The 19441-nt window shown below is 35.9% G+C and overlaps 1 protein-coding gene across 6 annotated transcripts in view; it reads right to left on the bottom strand.

The window, feature by feature from the left end:
• Positions 1-2100: 2100 nt before the first annotated feature.
• Positions 2101-19441, bottom strand: part of LOC138075327 (sodium channel protein type 3 subunit alpha) — an 83410-nt gene continuing 66069 nt past the window's right edge. For all 6 annotated transcript variants that reach the window (XM_068967011.1, XM_068967013.1, XM_068967015.1 and 3 more), the window contains exons 20-26: positions 11234-11356; positions 8680-8952; positions 7778-7831; positions 6618-6755; positions 5316-5420; positions 3817-4087; positions 2101-3296 (exon numbers count right to left, since the gene is read on the bottom strand). In XM_068967011.1, coding sequence (XP_068823112.1) covers positions 2101-3296; positions 3817-4087; positions 5316-5420; positions 6618-6755; positions 7778-7831; positions 8680-8952; positions 11234-11356 — 2160 coding nt within the window. The remainder of the gene's footprint in view (positions 3297-3816; positions 4088-5315; positions 5421-6617; positions 6756-7777; positions 7832-8679; positions 8953-11233; positions 11357-19441) is intronic.

Raw genomic sequence — 19441 nt, 5'->3', positions numbered from 1 at the left:
ATTTTAAACTTCCAACAATAAAAACAGAAGCCAAGAAATTAAATACAATAAAAAATGAAATATTTATTCATTTGGCTCAATAATGACATAGCTCACCATTCTTTTTAATAATAGCAATTCCCTGCATGCAGTTCATCAATACACTACAAGTAAATAGTTGTGTAAAAGAAATTAACATTACTCTTTTGGTTTGTGCAAAAACAAAAATTTATATCATGTTAAGTAATTGCACAACTTTGCCACTATGTTCATGGCTAAAAGGGACAGAGCCCAAGTTATATCTCTGATAGCTCTAGTGCAGCAGGAATTAAAAAAATAAGACTAGTCTGCATAAGCAAATACTACAAAAGTTGAGTTAAAAAAAAACCTTCCATGAATAAAGGGTTATATTGAGGCAACCATAGTTGGTAGAAAATGACCTAGGTTTGAATTTTTGACCAATGTATCCTACTGGAATGATAGAAAAAATATTATAACAAAGAAATCCACAAAACCCTTGTCTAACTTTTATTTTAGGAAATTATCCATTGAAAAGTCTAATGGATTCAAAAGTTTGGAGTTGTGATTAAAAATAAAAAGCAAAAGCATAAAGTAAAATAAATTGCCATGTCATCAACTTGAAAATAATTATCTCATGTATAAAATGCAGCAAATAAAATGATCATATTTTTACATTATTTATATTTAAACAAGTTTTGGACATATTAGCAAAATACGAAGTATATGTTTTGACAGTAGGCAGTATGCAGTGTGTTTCCTCGAATCTAGAGAGACACCATATGACACTCAAATTGAATTAAAAATGGAAAAGGAAAAGTGCTTTTAAATAACTGCAAGCTATTCTGCTTGACATACTAGACATAGAGCAGGTTGAAATCACTGTACTACCACCATGTGACTTCTAACCAAGACTTGTGAAGAATGGATTGTGTAAAATAGAGCAGCATAGGCAATTAACATGCATTAGTGATAGTCTTCAAACTATTTATGTTTAATGAATGGTGCAGGATACATCCCTGTTGGAAGCTTGCAAAAGACACATATACTGTGGTACATATTTGATTTAATAGAAGTTGTTTATCAGGATATATATATATATATATATGTATGTATATATATATATATATATATATATATATGCAAATATGCCCCCACAGGATAAAATAACTATTTACATAACATAGGGTGTGTTTAATTGACATAAAATGTCAGCTTTGCTGAGAGCAGAAGATGGCAAAGCAATACTGCAGCAGAAAGTGGAACAACTATTCTAAAGTGATGCTTTAGATATACTTTTCTAGAACAGATTTATTAGATTACTTTTTTTGGGAAAACATTTAACCAAAATTAAATATAGTGCTCTGGAACTTAGAATAAAATTTGCACTTGCTGAAACAGAATACTTTGCATAAAAATAATCCTTTAAAAATTAGAGGAGACTTTACAGGCACATAACTGTATAGATATAAATAAATGTAGACTAAAACACTTTCAAAATTAAAGCCGGCTAGAAAATGGAAGTACCTGATATTATTGTTAGCATTTTTTTCTGGTTTTGAGCAAGAATTTCATCTCTTGGGCAAAGCTCTTGTCTGATTTTCAAGAAACTTGGGGAGTAGGAACACAGGACTCTTATATTCTTTTTTCTCAACCTAAAGCTCATTTACAAAAATAGTGACGTAGTATTATGAATAAACTATGAATTAGCGACCAGGGAAATCCACTAGAACAAATTTTGTAAAAATATGGCAGATATGGAAGTTAAAAATAGAGTAGATGCAAGTACTGTACTAAAAATGTTTGGTGTGGTTACAATGGATCACTTTGCACAACTATCCCTATGGTCTAGGTAGCCATTGAATTTCTCCTCAGCAGTGTCAGCTGGTAAAGAAAACAGTAACCTCTTGTCAGTGTTGATACCCTGACTCACAGAGTTGTAGTGACAGAGAGGTCACTGTCTTATTATAGGCACTGACCATGAGTATTTGTTAAAACAGTCAGTTTGGCATAGACCTCCTCTGGGAGTTCAGTTGACACATTAAACTTTACCTTCTTAGGCTGTAAACAATTGATCACAAAGATAATTCTTTGTTTCTTTTTTTACTTTTGATTTTCCCTGACCTCTTTCCCTTTGCTTTCTTTTTCTGGTTTGTCCTTCTCAAATTTTTCTTTGTCTGGCTTTGTTACACTATCATAGGAAGGAGGAGAGGTGGTAGAGGAACTTCCATCTGTTTTTTCTGGGGTGGAGTTCCCATTTAATTTGTCAATAATCATGTCATCTTTTATAGGTAAGTCAATCCTCCCTTTGATTGCCTCTTTGTTATACTCATTTACTACCTTCTTTAACCTTTGCTTTAAAAGATAACACCTGAAATTACGCTGAATGATAGCAGCAGACACCTCCTCTTGTTTGCGTTTCAGAGTGGTTGTAATGGGCTCATAGGAGACTTTGGAGGGGTTTGACGCCATGAACCGATCTTCCATCTGAATTCGAAGGGCATCCATCTCTCCACTCTCACCCAAAACACGCTTTGTAAAGGCAAATAAGATGTCAAGGCAGTGGATCCTGTCCCCACTGACCATGGGCAGGTCCATAGCAATGAGCTGGACTTTGTTCGGTTTTGCTATGAGAAGAGGAGGATCCAGGGCAGCTGCAAAATCAGAGAGCTTGGAGAACTCTATGAACTGGGTGGCGTCGGGATCAAACTTCTCCCAAACCTCGTAGAACATCTCAAAGTCGTCCTCACTCAGGGGCTCTGCGCTTTCTTCAGTAGCAACACTGAAGTTCTCCAGGATGACAGCAATGTACATGTTCACCACGACCAGAAATGATATGATGATGTAACTGACGAAAAAGAAAATCCCAACAGATGGGTTTCCACAGTCTCCCTTAACTGAGCTGCCAGGGTGAATTGCGTCAGGGTCACAGTCCGGTGGTGCACTGTTGAGGATAGGTGCTAGCAATCCATCCCAGCCAGCAGAGGTGGTAATCTGGAACAGGCAGATCATGCTGTTGCCAAAGGTCTCAAAGTTGAACATGTCGTCAATTCCAGCTTCCTTTTTAACATAGGCGAAGTTGGACATTCCAAAGATGGCATAGATGAACATGACCAGGAAGAGCAGGAGGCCGATGTTAAACAGCGCAGGAAGGGACATCATCAAAGCAAAGAGCAGCGTGCGGATCCCCTTGGCCCCTTTGATCAGACGCAGGATTCGGCCAATCCTGGCAAGACGGATCACTCGGAACAAGGTAGGGGACACAAAATATTTCTCTATCAGCTCAGCCAGAAACATACCTATGGAAAAATACAGAAAACTGCTAAACAGTGAGTATTTTAGGCTTATATGAATTGAAAACAATAAATTTGTTTATTGAAATAAACAAAACTCATAAATTTGTTAGGAGTATAAATCTTTACTATTTGGATCCACTTCCTAATATTACCAATGAAAGATTATAGAGTTTAATTTGATAATTCTATAATGTCATAAACCAATATGGACTCTTGCAAAATCCTATAAATTAAATAATCTCACATACTCATATGGCATTTTAAGATTACATACTCCCAATTACTATGAATAGTTATATATGAAATGTTTCAACAGCAAACAAAGACTATTTCTGAAATCTTCAAATATATTGCTTTCTTTTTGAATACTGTCATTTTTCAATTAGTGGAGAATGACCAAGAGTGTTGAACTTTAGATCTCTACACATGATGATTCTCAGATCTAATTTCCATGTTACACAGCTGGTAGGCTGTGGGGGATTTTTTCAACAACTATACTTCTCTGTAAATAAACCATTCTTACCTACGATGGAAAGAATCACTACCACAAAATCAAAGATGTTCCAACCTATGGTGAAGTAGTAGTATCTGAGGGAGATCAATTTCAGCACAAATTCTCCAGTGAACAGGATAATGAACACAAGGTTGATTCGGGACAAAACTAGAGTCATATATTTGCTCTGGTCATCAGTTTCTACCATCATAGTGACCATATTGAGACAAATAAGGATCATGATACTGATATCAAAAACTTGTCTGGTGACAAAATCAAAGACCATTCCTTGGAATTTGTTCTACAAAGAGAGAGAAAACGAGAAGGTTAATAAGGCATATTTCATAAATAATGATCCACAAAATTGCAGATGAAGTCCTTCTGTATATGGCCCATGGGATGTGTACCCTTCTCACACTGCCTGAAACAAATCTGTTAAAAAAAAGAGAAGGAAATGAAAAATGTCATATGACAGAAGCAAAGCATAATTGTTTTATTCAGATTCTATTGGAAGACAAAGCTGAATGACATAAATTGGCTGATAATGTGCATGGGCTTTGCTTGATTTTAATAACTGGTAATTTTTACAAAAAATATAACAACAATGAAGATTTACAAAGTAGGTTAATGTAGACAGACTTTTAGATGGATGAATATGCCAGTTGATTTATCAACACTTTAGGAATTTTGAATTTTGTCGTATTTCTGTCTGTCCATGACTCAAAATATCAGTCATTTTTTATTTAATTCTGCTTCTTCTAACAATAATACTTAAGTGGCATTCAGTAAAGTAGGTTTATTTCCTTTTGTGTATGCTGTCCTTCTTTCTCCCTCCCCTCCCTTCCCTCCTGCCCCCGCCCCGCCACCCCGGCCCAGACTGCACCCTCTTAAAAATTATGCAAAGTGAAGTCATTTATAAGATTCATGAGACTTTGTCAAGTCCTAGTTCAGCAATTATAGGCTATGTGACTTTGGGTACAATATATACCTTCCTTGGGTCTTTTTTGTCTTTTCACTATAATGAAGCTCTACAGGGTATGCGTTCTGGATAAATCATGTGTGTGTGTGTGTGTGTGTGTGTGTGTGCTGAAACAAACTATTTTGATGACACACTTTCCTTTCTAAGTAGGTGAAAAACTGTTCTCTGGTACAACAATGGAGAGAACAAATGGCACAGAGGGAGGCCATGGATGTTGAATGGGACAAGAGGGGGGCCATGTAACAGACCAGAGAAGGCGAAACTGGGTGCACTGTTGGCAGCTGGAGCACGAGCTTGCTTTGGGAGCAGTTACCGGGAACTCTGACTTGGAACTTTTCAACTGACAAGTAAAGAACATTGCCTCATTTTTAAGAACTTAGTAATTCTTAGAGTGTAGTAATTGCAACTTGTGTTATACAATATATACTTTACAATTAGATCATAGTATATATATTGGTGATATCACCTAATATGTTCTGAACCAGCACTGCCCAGTTTCATCATATGGAAATAGGGCTTTGGAATGTTCAAGGAGATGAGTAATTCTTACTGCAGGCCGAGGTATGGGTTTCTGAGGTTTCTTAGACCCAAGTTTCTTCATTGCATTGTAGTATTTTTTCTGTTCCTCTGTCATAAAGATGTCTTGACCTCCAAAGTAAAGACATAGTAGGAAACTGGTTACAATCCAGCCTGTTTTACAGCAATACTTTTACAAAAATATTTCTGAGTCTTTCCTTTAATCCTTCTTTTCAATTTTTAAATGGATCTTGCCCTACTTCATATAGATTTATCCTGTGAAATTCTGAGTACCTTAACATTATGTAAAACCCATAATCTCATAAAACTGTGATTAGTACAGGATTCTAATTTGATAATATTACGTTTAGAAGGAGGCTCAGGGGTCTCAAATATATTTTCATTAAAGAAAAAAATCGTAGTCCATTTCAGTGTTGACAGCTTTATTTTTTTATTCAACATTTTTTGAGCACTTGCTGTAAGACAATGTATTCAGTATCAGAATTACGCAGATCTGTATCTATATGCATCTATATGTAAACAAATAAAACAACCCACTGCAGAGATAGCAATAAACTCCAGGATTCAGAAACAGGCTTTATATAGGGGAGCGGTTCAGATGTTAAAGAATCTGCCTGCAATGCAGGAGACCCAGGTTCAATCCCTGGGTTGGGAAGATTCCCCTGGAGAAGAGAATGGCTGCCCACCCCAGCATTCTTGGCTGGGAGATCCCATGGACAGAGGAGCCTGGCGGACTACAGTCCATAGCATTGCAAACAACAGAACACGGCTGAGCGACTAACACCCTTAAGCTAGACCTTAGAGGATGATTAAGGGTTTGCTAGACAAAGCATTTTAGGAGGAAAAAAAAATATCCTGTGTAAAGTGATGGAAAAGAGCATACCTTGTTCAGAAAAGGGCAGAAAATCCATGTAGCTGTGTGTGTAGCAAGTGATGGTGGGTGGGTGGTTACTGAGGAGGAGGGAAGTGAATATAGAAAGTGTGTGGGAGAAGATGAAGCTGGAAGGCTGGGTGGAGAGAATTCCTGAAAGGCTTTGTAAGCAAGGGTAAAGCATACAGGTCTACTGGCTGTTTTGAGGCAATATGGTCATATTTCTAAGTCAGAATGGCACTATAGCAGATCTGCAGAGGATGAACCTGGAGAGGAGCCACCAGTTAGAGGCTGGAATCCTCTGCGGCTGAACTGACCACATAGTGAATGGAAAAGAGTATAAAAATGACCTAAGTCGGTCATGACTATGAGTGTCCTGGTTATTGGGATGTAAAAAAAACGGAATCTCAGAATGGGGAAAGGTGAGAGCTGAGGAATACTTATCTTCTTTTTCTGTTGGTTGAAGTTATCTATGATGACACCAATGAATAGATTCAGAGTGAAGAATGACCCAAAGATGATAAAGATGACAAAGTATAAGTACATATACAGATTTTCTTCATATACAGGCTGAAGTTTAACCTAAATAATATTGAAAATATTAAATAACATTTAAAAACACAATAAGTACTTGGGCTAAATTAAAAATTTGGTGAGTGTTGTTACCTTCTGTAGAGCTATTTTTTGCCTTGACATGAGATATTGTTCTGCAAAAAGCAGTTCTTTTTTTAAATTAGTATGACCTAGTATAATCTGCCTGCAATGCAGGAGACCTGGGTTCCATCTCTGTGTCAGGAAGATTTCCTGGAGAAGGGAATGGCTACCCACTCCATTATTCTTGCCCAGAGAATTCCAAGGAATGAGGAGTCTGGTGGGCTCTAGTCCATGGGGTTGCAAAGAGTCAGACATGACTGAGTGACAAACACTACTAGTATATTGAAAGTTTGTAATTTTTATGATTGTTCTTAAATCTGTTTTCCCATTGGGGCTTACCTGTACATATTCTTTTGAGTAAATAACAGTGGTATAAACAAGGCCAACATTTTGAACCTACTGTTTGTCTTACTATAATTTTTTTTTTTTTGCAGTTTTTTCAACTTGGGTTTGGAGTTGAAACCCAAGATAACGCCTTATCTTGGAGTTAAGGCTTTAATAACAGAATATCGACTTCTAGGAGGAAAATTCAGCATAAACAGATGTGTGCTCAGGAACTATTTTTATTCTTATTTTCTAAATTGAGTTTCCCTGAAACTTGCTTACTTTTATCATGATATTTTTGGAAGCTGCTTCACAGACTCTGATTTATCATACTCTCCAGGGATGGAGGAGACTAGTTCCTTCCTGTCTGAGCAGTTTTCCCAATCTTAAGAGTCTCATTTACTGGACTGACCTGACTGACCTGTTATTAAATGTATAATAGACATATATGAACCAAAGTATCATTTACATGGAAGTGAATTAGCTTAAAAAGAGAATCTCTACATGCAGTTGTCAATGTTCTGATGGCTTCTAATATAATATTCTGGGCCTTTCAGTTAAATTATCACAAATGTTCACTATGGAAAAGTCTAGTAACTATAAATAGTTATTTGAGTGATACTTACATCTCGTGAATCAACAGCTGCATACATAATGTCCATCCAGCCTTTAAATGTGGCCTGTTAAACAACATATATTTGAATTCTGCATAAAAACCTAATCCAACAGTATGCATTTTACCATATGAAAATATGATAGCTATTACAAATAATTTTTGTATAATATTTTGAAATACTCTACAAAGAGGCTTGAATTCTCTACAGTTGAAATTTCAATGAAACTGAAATCGAATAGGATTTTATTTCAAACTGGAACTTGTTTTGTCTTGGAAGGTATTCTGTTTTTTTCTGTGCTAACATTTAACTAGATGAATCTCAGTCTCAAATCACTTTCAGAAGCTAAGCTCTATCATTCAAACCTCTGGTGTGTTTAAGCAATCAACTGTTTTGGTTAATTTCTTGATTAGTTAATATATTGTCAATTATGTCAAAATAATTAAATATTACACATTTTAAAATCCACACCAAAAGATTTGCATTTCCACACCTAATAGCTCTATACCCTGAAGATGTTGATACAATTAATTATCTGGCTAATAGTCTATACATTTAACTAATTACTACTATATATATATTATTATTTTAATACACAAAATTGCTTATTTGGCAATTATTGGTACAGAAAACTAAAAATGGTACTAACGCATTAACAATAATAGAATAAGAAAAAACAGGAAGCAGAAATATAAAATCATATTAAAACATACTAACAACTGAACACTGGGGAAAATACATTAAAATCACTGCAAAATATCTTCTTTACAGTCAAGCCAAGCTAATAGTACAGCTGTTAGAGTACAGCTGTTATCATCAACTACTTTTGTGCTGTCAGATATTAATCACTCAAAGAACATCAGAGAAATGATTTACTTGAAATCTTTTTCAAAACTCATACAGTAGGTACTTACCACTTGAAGCAGTGCAAGATAGCCAGCGCCAACATTATCAAAATTTACTTTCACATTTTTCCACCGAGCTTTCTTGCCAAGAGCCTGACAGTCACTCAAATTGTTAACTTCACTAACATCAAACATGTTACCCGTTGTAGTGTTTACACAGTGGTAGAACTTGCCAGCAAACAAATTCACACCCATAATGCTAAAGATCAGCCAGAAGATGAGACAAACCAACAGCACATTCATGATAGAGGGAATTGCTCCAACAAGAGCATTCACAACGACCTAGAAGAGGAGATAAGGATAAGGCAGCTTACAAATCGTTAAAATGGAAACCATTTCTTCCATTATATAGTTAACATAAAATGGGTGTTTAATGAGTTAAATAAAAATCTGGGTGGACAAGTTGTTTCTTCCAATATTTTCTAGAACATATTCAGTAAGGGAAAACAGACAGTGACACAACTAAAAAGCTAAAGGATTTAAGGAAAGCAAAATATTCCAAAGTATGAAGAGAAATAAACAAAAACCTGATAGAGTAAGATGGAGTCAGAAAATGTTTGTATGCTAGGGAAAAACAGAAAAAAAGGTATTAAATACCAACAGAAAAAGTAGTCATCATTCAGCAATTCATTTTAATTTTCAAAGGTATTAATGAATAATTGGTGGTTTGAAAACATGGTTAAACAAACCCACTACAAAGAAACAAAGTAATGATAATGCCTTAAATCTGTGTCCCCAGATCAAGCTAACTTTTGATGATGATGAAGAATAGTGTTAGGAATTTACAAGGTCATTTTTTCCCCTACTGATAATTCCTAATTTTTTTAAAAGTGAATTAAGATGGGAAATAAGATGGAATTTATCTCTGGACATAAAAGTACTGAACGTATTCCCATTATTATTGTTCCAAATCTCTTAATGGTTTACTTCAGGGCACTCATTACTTTATCAACCCAGGCCAACCTATTTGTTGAAGGAGAAGTTCCATCACCTTTCCTCTAATTGAATTCAGAAGAGATTAATATGTATTTTCAGATCTCTAGCAGTTTGTATGTTTTCTTATCTAATTAATCTGTTTTATCTAGTTAATTAATATTGTGACTATTTTGTTAAGCACTTATAAGTGAAACTATTATTTTTAAATACTGAAACATTATTTTAGAAATCAACACCAAAGAATTTTAAATTAATATCAAAACTTGAAATCCAAAATTGTAAAAACTTCATATACTAGTTGAATCTTATTTCTTATAGAAATTGTCATGTATATTATACCAAAACCAGGTATTTTTTCTCTAAAATTTGTGTAATATGACCTTCCATAAATTTTCTTATCATCAAGTAAGTACAGGATACCTTTTACCATATTTTATAGCTAGAATATTAATTCTATCATATTATGAGAATTAAAAATGTTAATATAGAATAATTTTCAGATTAGAGCAAATCTGGAAATTTTTAATTTTGTTCAGTTGCTGTCTGCCCTCAAAAATGAATTATTGATATGGAACCATGCAATTAGATGAAGGCTTAAATAATGTCAGTAATACTAAAAGATTGGTATGGAAAAAACTTGAAATTACATAATAATTTTTAAAAATTTTATCTTGTGTGTTTATTTATCAAGTAACAATGAAGTAAAATTATAATGTAACACTAAGCATTTCCTTGCTTACAGCTCATCTGGAGAGTGGTTTCATTCTTCCTGGTGAGTGAATCTCAAAGTCAAGGCTGAAATGTTTTTAGGGCTTCAACAAACCACCTCCTAACACAAAAGCCCTATGGCCTAGAAGAAATTCAATATCCACGTGCATTTGCAAGCTGGATTAAACAAAGCTGGCCTTAGTGCTAACTAGTATTTTGAGGGGTGTGGCAAGTAGATGTGAATATTGTGTACTTTATGTTTAGATGCATAAAATGTACACTAAGGAAGAGAGATGGAGGGGCAAATACAAGTGCTAATGGAAAAAGTGAACCTCATTCAGAATGCTCACTTAAAAGGGAGGTCTGTAAAACAAACCCCAGGGGTTGCCTGCAATGCTTAGTTAATTATCCTAACCCCTACTTAGGTTGCTTAGGATATGCAGATTTTGTCAGAGGCTACAATTTAGTGTTGTTTTCCTGCACAACAACTTTTTATTACCAATATTAATGAAAGAAGTAGAGCACACAAAAACTTCATTACTAGTTATTTTTAAGAAATCCAACTACCTATTGAAAGGAAGAATATCTCCTCCTAGGATGAATGTCAGTAGTAAACAGTCATTATAAAATGTATAAGCAGTGAAAAGAAATAAATGGCAACACAGAGTTTGTAGTTGTGTGGAAATGTCCTTGATCTGTTACCAGGAGACCTGGATTCTAGTTTTAGTACTGCCACAAAAAATTTTTTGAGAGTCTGTTTTAATTTCAGGAGAGTAGGCGTAGTGATCTTTAGGATTTCTGCTTTGAAATTGTATAATTCTATGAAATAAGTGTCAGAAGAGTGTGGCACCCCTCTGTATCTAAATCATTACCTACATTTAATTTTAATATGAATCATGAGAGCTTTTATTCTTCTTACCCTCATGCCTTCAAACCGGGATAAAGCTCTCAGTGGTCTTAAAGCTCTTAATGTCCGTAGGGATTTGATGGCACCAAGTTCTGAGTAGCCAAGAGCATTGGCTACCAAGCTAACCAAAGAAACCTGAAGGAAAAACAAATATCAGTCAGTCCACCAGGAAATAAACTATTGACTAGAGGCATGAGATGTAATATCTCTTCTTTAGTGCCAATCATACAAAGCTTTAGACAGCCCTTGGCAGCCTTCATTTTCTACACAGTAGTGTGCTCATTTTACCTTTCCAGTCTCATATTAATTGCTTTTCTTACCAGTGAAACTGGAGTCCTTGCCCATTTATGTAAACATCCATAAGGCCCTCCAGTTAGATCCAATGGAGCCCTTTTCAGGCTGAACATGGACCACTGATGATTCTATATTTAATTCAAAAGTCATATCCTTCATAGATCTGTATTTAACATCATTGATTAATAATCATACTTCATTTCCAAGTTTTGCAGTATCCTGGTTACGTGTATTGCAGGCACTGACCATACTTCCAGGTCACATTAACTTTTTATGGACTGAAATGAAACATTCTTCTTTCAATGTTTCTAATAATACCTGGTTGAATATCTTTAGTCAGTATATGTTGGATAAATAAACAAAGAAGAAAATATTGCTTGCAAAAACATTTTATCAGACCACATAGTTTCATAACAATGAAGTTTTTTTTTAACCTAAACTATTGGATTTATGATTTAGAATGCAATACTTCTCATTCAGAGTGATGATATATCTTTCTGATATTTACATAAATGTTGTTTTACTTAAATATATGAAAGGTTAAAGAAGACATGTCTTTTTTAGGAGGAAGAAGCACTATTTGCTTTGATTTTCTTTTAATAGGCTGGCTTAGTTGCTTAGTCATGTCTGACTCTTTGCAACCCCATGGACTATAGCCTGCCAGACTCCTCTGTCCATGGAGATTCTCCAGGCAAGGATACTAGAGTGGGTTGCCATGCCCTCCTCCAGGGAAGCCAGCATTTATTAAGTGTTGAGCATTTACCATATGCTAGGTTCTGTTCTGATTGTCTTACACCTATAAATCTCAAGAAGTATGTAGTATTACTTTTGCTTTTCACTGATAAAGAAGGTGAGTTTCTCCCACAACTCTCCTCTTTAAAAAAAAAAAAAAGATATACAGGTAGAAAGAGATGAAGTTAGAACCCAAGTGATTGGACTTTAAAACTGTATCTTAACCTTTTCCCTCCATTACCAGAAATTCATTCTTAATCTGAACCACAAAACTCAAGAAATGACTTGAATGATTATCTTCATTTCTTGTAAGGATTTTATATAGCTAGTCCTTTTCTTGATACAGAGGAGAGAGGATAATTTATACATCCACTGAATGGCCTCAGGACCATGGTGTAAAGGTGACGCCAAAACCAGAACTGAGAGTTTAAGGCAGATGGAGCCACTATCCCCTTATTGTTAATATTGAACAGAAAAATAAATGACTTGAATGTTAGACTTGACTAGTGGCAGTATAATTTACTGAGCTATTAATTTCTGTCTAGTGTTCACTGCTATGGAAGACCGGGAAGATCGGGAAGGTTATTATTAGAGAACACACAGGCCTTCTTCATTCTGGACTCATTTGCCTCAGGAAGCATTCACAACTTCTTTGAGTTTCTGCAGCTGCTTCTGAAGACTTATCTTCCCAACCAGGTCCTGAGACCTGGGCATTTAAAGGGAATGTGAAAGTGTTAGTCGCTCAGTCTTGTCTGACTCTTTACGACCCCATGGACTATAGCCTGCTAGGCTCCTCTGTCCATGGAATTCTCCAGGCAAGAATACTACCATTTCCTTCTCTAGGGGATCTTCCTGACCCAGGGATCGAACCCAGGTCTTTTGCATTGGAGGCAGATTCTTTACCATCTTAGCCACCAGGGAGGCCCCATTTAAAGGGAAGTGGCAGGAAATTTCTCATGACTGTGACGTGAGGAAGCTCATGCTTTAAAAGGAAAGGAAAGATAATGGCTAGAACCAGGAGATTCTGGAAGGACAGCAAGTTGTGGCTTCAGAGCTGAGAGGCACTACTTGCATATAACAACCCCATCACACTGGGGTGGCTCTGTGCATTGCTAGAGAAGCTGGACACTAGTGAACCCCCTTTTTTATGCACCTGTCATTTTGTGTAGAATAAAAACTCACTTTATTGCATTAATTATTGTGAAAAACTAAATTGGACATGGCTGAGTGACTTCACTTTCACTTTTCACTTTCATGCACTGGAGAAGGAAATGGCAACCCACTCCAGTGTTCTTGCCTGGAGAATCCCAGGGACGGGGGAGCCTGGTGGGCTGCCGTCTATGGGGTCACACAGAGTCAGACACGACTGAAGTGACTTAGCAGCAACAGCAAATATAGTTTAAACTCAATTTTGAAGTTAATTTTAAAGATTTGAAATAGTCTTAAAATTGGAAGATGATGCCTAATAGTGATGATGCCTAATAGTGATGCCTAATGCACCTAATATTGGTGCACGTGAGCATGCTCAGTCATGTCTGGCTCTCTGTAGCTCCATGGACTGTAGCCCACTGGGCTCCTCAGTTATATTGGTAAGGTGCTGTAAAACTTACAATGATCTTTTCCACTCAGGAGCTGTGTCTCAGAGTAGTCAAATGATTAGTCCAAGAAAAGGTAGCAAGGGGCAAGAACATAACTGGAATTTCTGTTTTCAGGTCCAGTGTGATTCCCACCTCAGCAACTTCATACTCGACCTTTCAATAGTGTTTTAGTCGCTTATGCTCAACACAAAAGACATTCTTACTAAGGTATCCGAAGTGTAACAGAACCTCTTTACCAAAAACTGAATTTTAAACACAAATTTACATGACTCTAGGTACCTTACTATCCACAAAATATATGAAACTGTCTGTGCTAGACGCCTCGGGGGTGGTTTAGCTGTCAGTCACATCTTCCACATTCCAGTGGCAGTTGAGACTGGGAACGAAAGTAATAATACAGGAAGAAGTTGATGGTTCTGAAGAAGACCTTGGAAGTCCTGTGATTGTTTAGTGAACCAAATGATATGACAGTATTTCCCTTAAAAATGGCTAAAGATAATTTTTTAACTTCAGTATAAGCAGTTAAAAGATTAGAACCATAGGATCACCTCCATACATTGAAATGATACATTTCAGTGCAAAAGCTTGCTTGATTTTTAATGGAGAAATTTAGAAGTGTTTCTGTTAAAACCAGAAATGAAAAAAAAATGCTAGCTACTAACATTATTTTTCCCCCAACATTATTAACACTTTCTGTAAAAAGAAATAAGAGCTAAAACAGTTAGAAAAGTAAAAGTCATTATTTACATATTTGTTAATGTTGACCTAAAAAAATCAGAATAAAATGAAAACTACTATAAACAATAATATAATTATTTTAGGTTCTAATATATTTTCCATATTAATTTTTTAAAGTTTATATGTATCTTTTGAAACTGCACAAACCTTAAAATATTATAAAGAAAAAACAGTATAAGTATAATCTAAAATATTATTGTTTTAAGAAGAACAATCAGAAAGGACAAATTCCACCCAATATTAAAGCTAATTATAGGATCTTCAATAATTAAAGCTGTCATATAAATAAACAAAGAAGTAAATGAAACAAATCTAATTTGGACCCAAGGCATACTGGCATATCAAGTTTTAGCATATAGAAAATGGTAGTATTTTAAATGAGAGGTGAAAGAAACAAGGGGGACATTTTAAAATGTTTTAAAATGTCAAAATCACTTTGAGGACAATAGAATTGGAGCCTTACCTCACACCTTACACCAAAATAAGTTCTAGATTGATCAAAAATTAAAACATAAAAATGAATAATGAAACAAGACTCAAAAAATTTTGAGAAAAAAAGCATGAGAAAATGTTTTAATAATCTTAAAGCAAATGGTCTTTATAAGCATAAGAAAAGGCTGATATATTTGATTATTTGACTAAATCGATATGAAAACCTTTTTACATGGCAAAAAAAGCTCAAAAGACAAAAGCCCAAGTCGGCAAATCAGTCATACCACATGTGACAAAATAGTAAACTTCCTTAATGTAAAAAGAAGTCCTACTAATCAGTAACAAAAAGGTCATTAACCATAACATACAAATTCCCTCTAAACTTTCATTTTAATGTATTTGTTTGCACAGCACATTTATTTATACTCCTTATTGAAATTCAAATAGAAGGAAATCTAAAGAATACACAGAGAACGCACAAAGGGACAAGAAGGAAAAAGGTTTTTAAAAATTCTCGAGTTAAAAAAAAAAACAAAGTGCACTGGAATGATCACTTTCTCCACAGAGCAAAAGCAGCAGCAGAAACCCAAGTGCTTGCAGAAGTAAGTCAAATTTTTCTAGTGGGCTCTGAAAAGGTTCTGGACCTGGAGGCACCATGTTCTAAAACAGGGGGTAATGCATGGCACTGAGAACAGAATTGATTCAAAGTCTCTACATAGGGAAGCTGGGCATTCTTGACTGCCTTCATCCACTTCTCCCCAGCTCTGCTAGAGAGCATAGTGGAGTAATACTCCTTCGCGGCTTACAAAGTAAAATCTGTATTTGCTACAGAGGTCAGAACATAGCAGCAATAATCTGCATTGTGGTTGGATTTCCCTGTTAGACCACAAAAGCCTCTTTAATACATCATACAATGGAGGGTTTTCCATTAATACTATCATAGGGTTTAAACAGTCTGTGGTCTAACTGAGTATTTCCGAGAGCAGGCACCTAACGTTTCAGATTCCTGGGTGCATATCTCCTCCCTTTCAGCCCAGAACAGTTCTGTTTATTGTCAGATACACAGCTTCTAAAAAGGGCTCAGTTGGTGGTGAGGGACAGGTACAAAGCATCCATGGAAGTGATGGCAGAGGGCTCTTGGCAAAGATGGGAGACTGGGGACAGTGGAGATGGCAGGATTCTTCAGCTGTGATGGGTAATGTAGGAGTGGAGTGAAGACCAGCCAGTGTCTAACCAATGAAGAGCAGTTCATATGCATCATCAGTCAGGAATGAGAGTCCTTACACTTTTATATAAGGGGTGTTTGTAACTCAAGGCTGCTTTTTACTTTGGACATTTTTCTACTTTTATCATAGGTTTTTGCAGTTTATTTGTCTATAGCTTTTTACATGACTCGGAAATTCAGAGGAGGGCATGGCAACCCACTCCAGTATTCTTGTCTGGAGAATCTCCATGCACAGAGGAGCCTGGTGGGCCACAGTCCATGGGATTGCAAAGAGTCAAACATGACTGAGTGACTAAGCACAGGAAATTCATAGTGCTCACCAGACATGTAAAGGCATCTCAGTAATGATGGTTTTGTTTATGGCAGAGGGAAACTGGAGATAACCTTAGTGCTCATTCCTGGAGAACGGATGAGTAAATTCTGGTGGTACATCACTGAACTGCACTGTGGAATATAGATACTATGGGTTCCATAGGAATTTCATTTAAATATTCCAGACACCATTTATTTTAATAAAATGAGGATTTTGAATCAGGTGATTTCTAAGTTTGCTTTCTTGCCTGGAATTCTATGATTCAGTAATTTCAAGACAATTAAAGCAATATAAAACAATATGTTATTCACGTTGGAAAGATAAATCACGGTAACTTTACTAATGGATATATCGTCTTTAATCAAGTACTCACTCTACTGGGAAAATACGTGAGTGCTGGTCTGATTGATAGCATGATTACTTATGGGGTATGTATTAATAATTGGGAATCTATCCTTAGGTTTAATTATCATTATTTCTAGGAAAATAAGAATTGTTTTTGACATTTAATATAATGAACGTGTTATTGGGTTGGCCAAAAAGTTCATTCGGATTTTTCTATACAGAAAAAGTGAATGAACTTTCTGATTGAACTTTTTGGCCAACCCAATATATAATAAGTTAATAGGTAAGGAATTATTCTGTGTCTAATTTCTTAATTTACAAAATCGAGATCATAACAGTGGATGGCTCAGTGGTGATTATGATGATTAAATGATTTAAGGCAAAGATTAGTCATTATTAATATTATACATGAGAACCGTTATCTGCCTTCACTTTCATGCTCAGAATCTTAGCAGTGGTGAGCTGGTATAATCTCTCACGGGAATGCTTTTAGAAAAAGAAAGAGCCATGTGGATCCTTCTAGGAAGCCATTGCTTGGTCCAGTTAGTCATTGTGGTGTTGGTATGGTGTTGAAGAGAAGGGTTCAGACCTCCAATTCATTTTTCAGTTGGTAATCTGGAGTAGAATTTGCTGATTGACTGTGAGGTGTAAAAGAGAGGGAGAGGCTGAAGATAGGACAGTTAGCTTAGCTTCATAAAAACACTACTACCAGAGTAAACAGGACATTCAGGAAGAAATGCATGATTGTAGGGTAAAAGTAATGATTGTACTCAGTCAGGAGGAGTATCAGGAGGTATTATCTGGGAGGCAATTAGAAATGTGAATGGGGTTTAAGGAAAGACCAGAATTGTGTTAAAACTCATAGTCTTTTAAAACATGGAACACAGAATTTATGCTGTTAATAGGATTATTTCTTTCAACCTAGCCAGCAAAAACTTTCTTATTAATACACTGATAATGGTGAAAGAATTAGATACTCCCCAAAAAGGAGCAAAGTGAGTCATCCTACTAGGAGGCATTTGCAGAAAAAGCCAAAGCACATACTAGACTGTTTACATAGAACCGTGTCTGAGAGACCAGAAATTGATATGAAATGACAGTAATTTATAGCTATCCAGTTCTTTCATCTCGAAGTTCTCTTAATTTAATCAGATCTTTCCACAAGAGCTGCAGGTAAAATTCATGGCGGGTATGTATTGTTAAGACATCTTATTGTTTTCATTCACCATTGCCAAAGCCTGCCATCTTCAGAGTGTAATGTGAGAACTGTTTGACTGGTGTAAACTTTTTGACCTTTAAATTTATCTGGGCTCTGTTGCAAAACACAGAACAAAGGAGTACAGTGCTAGACAGAGGTATCTCTGTTACCTATAGCTGTGTGACATCTCTAAATTTCATTTTATAAACTTCATTTTATTAATAGCAAAGTAGAGGTAATATTAAGAATTACATCACAGGATTGTTGAGGATTAATAATATATTATTAAAAAGAGATACTGACAATGAGATTTGTAATGTAGGGGGTTAGGAAGCAGGGTAATAAGAGCCAGATTCCTTGGTTACAAAACCAGCTTAGCCTCTGTCTTAGTAGCGTTAGTCATTCAGTCGTGTCCAACTCTTGTAGCTGTAGCCACGTGGACGTAGCCCATGGACTGTAGCCCACCAGGCTCTTCTGTCCACTTCAGACAAGAATACTGGAGTGGGCAGCCATTCTCTTCTCCAGGGGATCTTCCTGACCCAGGAATCAAACCTGGGTCTCTTATATCTCAAGCAGATTTTTTACCATCTGAGCCACCAAGCCTGTTTCTTATTTACTGTGTTTACAACAACAACCTTTCTTTGCCTTAGTTTCCTCATCTGCAAAATGAGACTAATTTTCGTTTCTAACTTACAGAGTTTTGAAGAATTAGGTGAATTAACATATATAAAGTGATTTTAGCCACAGTTGTACATTAAATCAGCATTAAATCAGAGTTAACAATTTTCTCTATTATTAGGTAAGGCTCTTAATCAGTGTTATTCTCACAGGAAGAGCCACATTTATTGTGGCTACTAATAGCAATAACAATTCTGGCTTCATTATTGAGGATGCTGATATGTCAAGAATAAATGTTAAGAACTAAGGTGGGGGTTGCCAGATTCTAGATGTTGATAACAATGGAAAATACACATTAGATTCAGAAAATGTCCCTGTTCTGCTTTTGTTCACTTCATCAGAGCAGCTGATGAGGATTCTAAGGAGCACTTGAGCAAGCAGGATGTCTGAGTAGCAGATATCAAGCATCCATTTCAGCCACATCAGCAACCTGTGCTGTCTGTAAAGTGGAAATTACTTATGGGCAATAAATATTTTATGATAGTCAAATCTTTACCTGGAGTGTGTTTTGGACACTTAGCAGCTTAGAATAATTTAGAACCAAATTTGAAGTTGTCAGGATAGATGCCCAGTGTATTTTCTTAGGATGAAATTTATGCAAAAATCTGTAAGGAGTATAAGAAATGTGATTTTTTTCCCCACAAACTATGATCAATTTAATACGTGT

This window comes from Capricornis sumatraensis, chromosome 3 (assembly GCF_032405125.1).
Source record: "Capricornis sumatraensis isolate serow.1 chromosome 3, serow.2, whole genome shotgun sequence".
Classification (NCBI taxonomy): Eukaryota; Metazoa; Chordata; class Mammalia; order Artiodactyla; family Bovidae; genus Capricornis; species Capricornis sumatraensis.
This window is presented reverse-complemented; position numbering and strand designations above follow the sequence as displayed.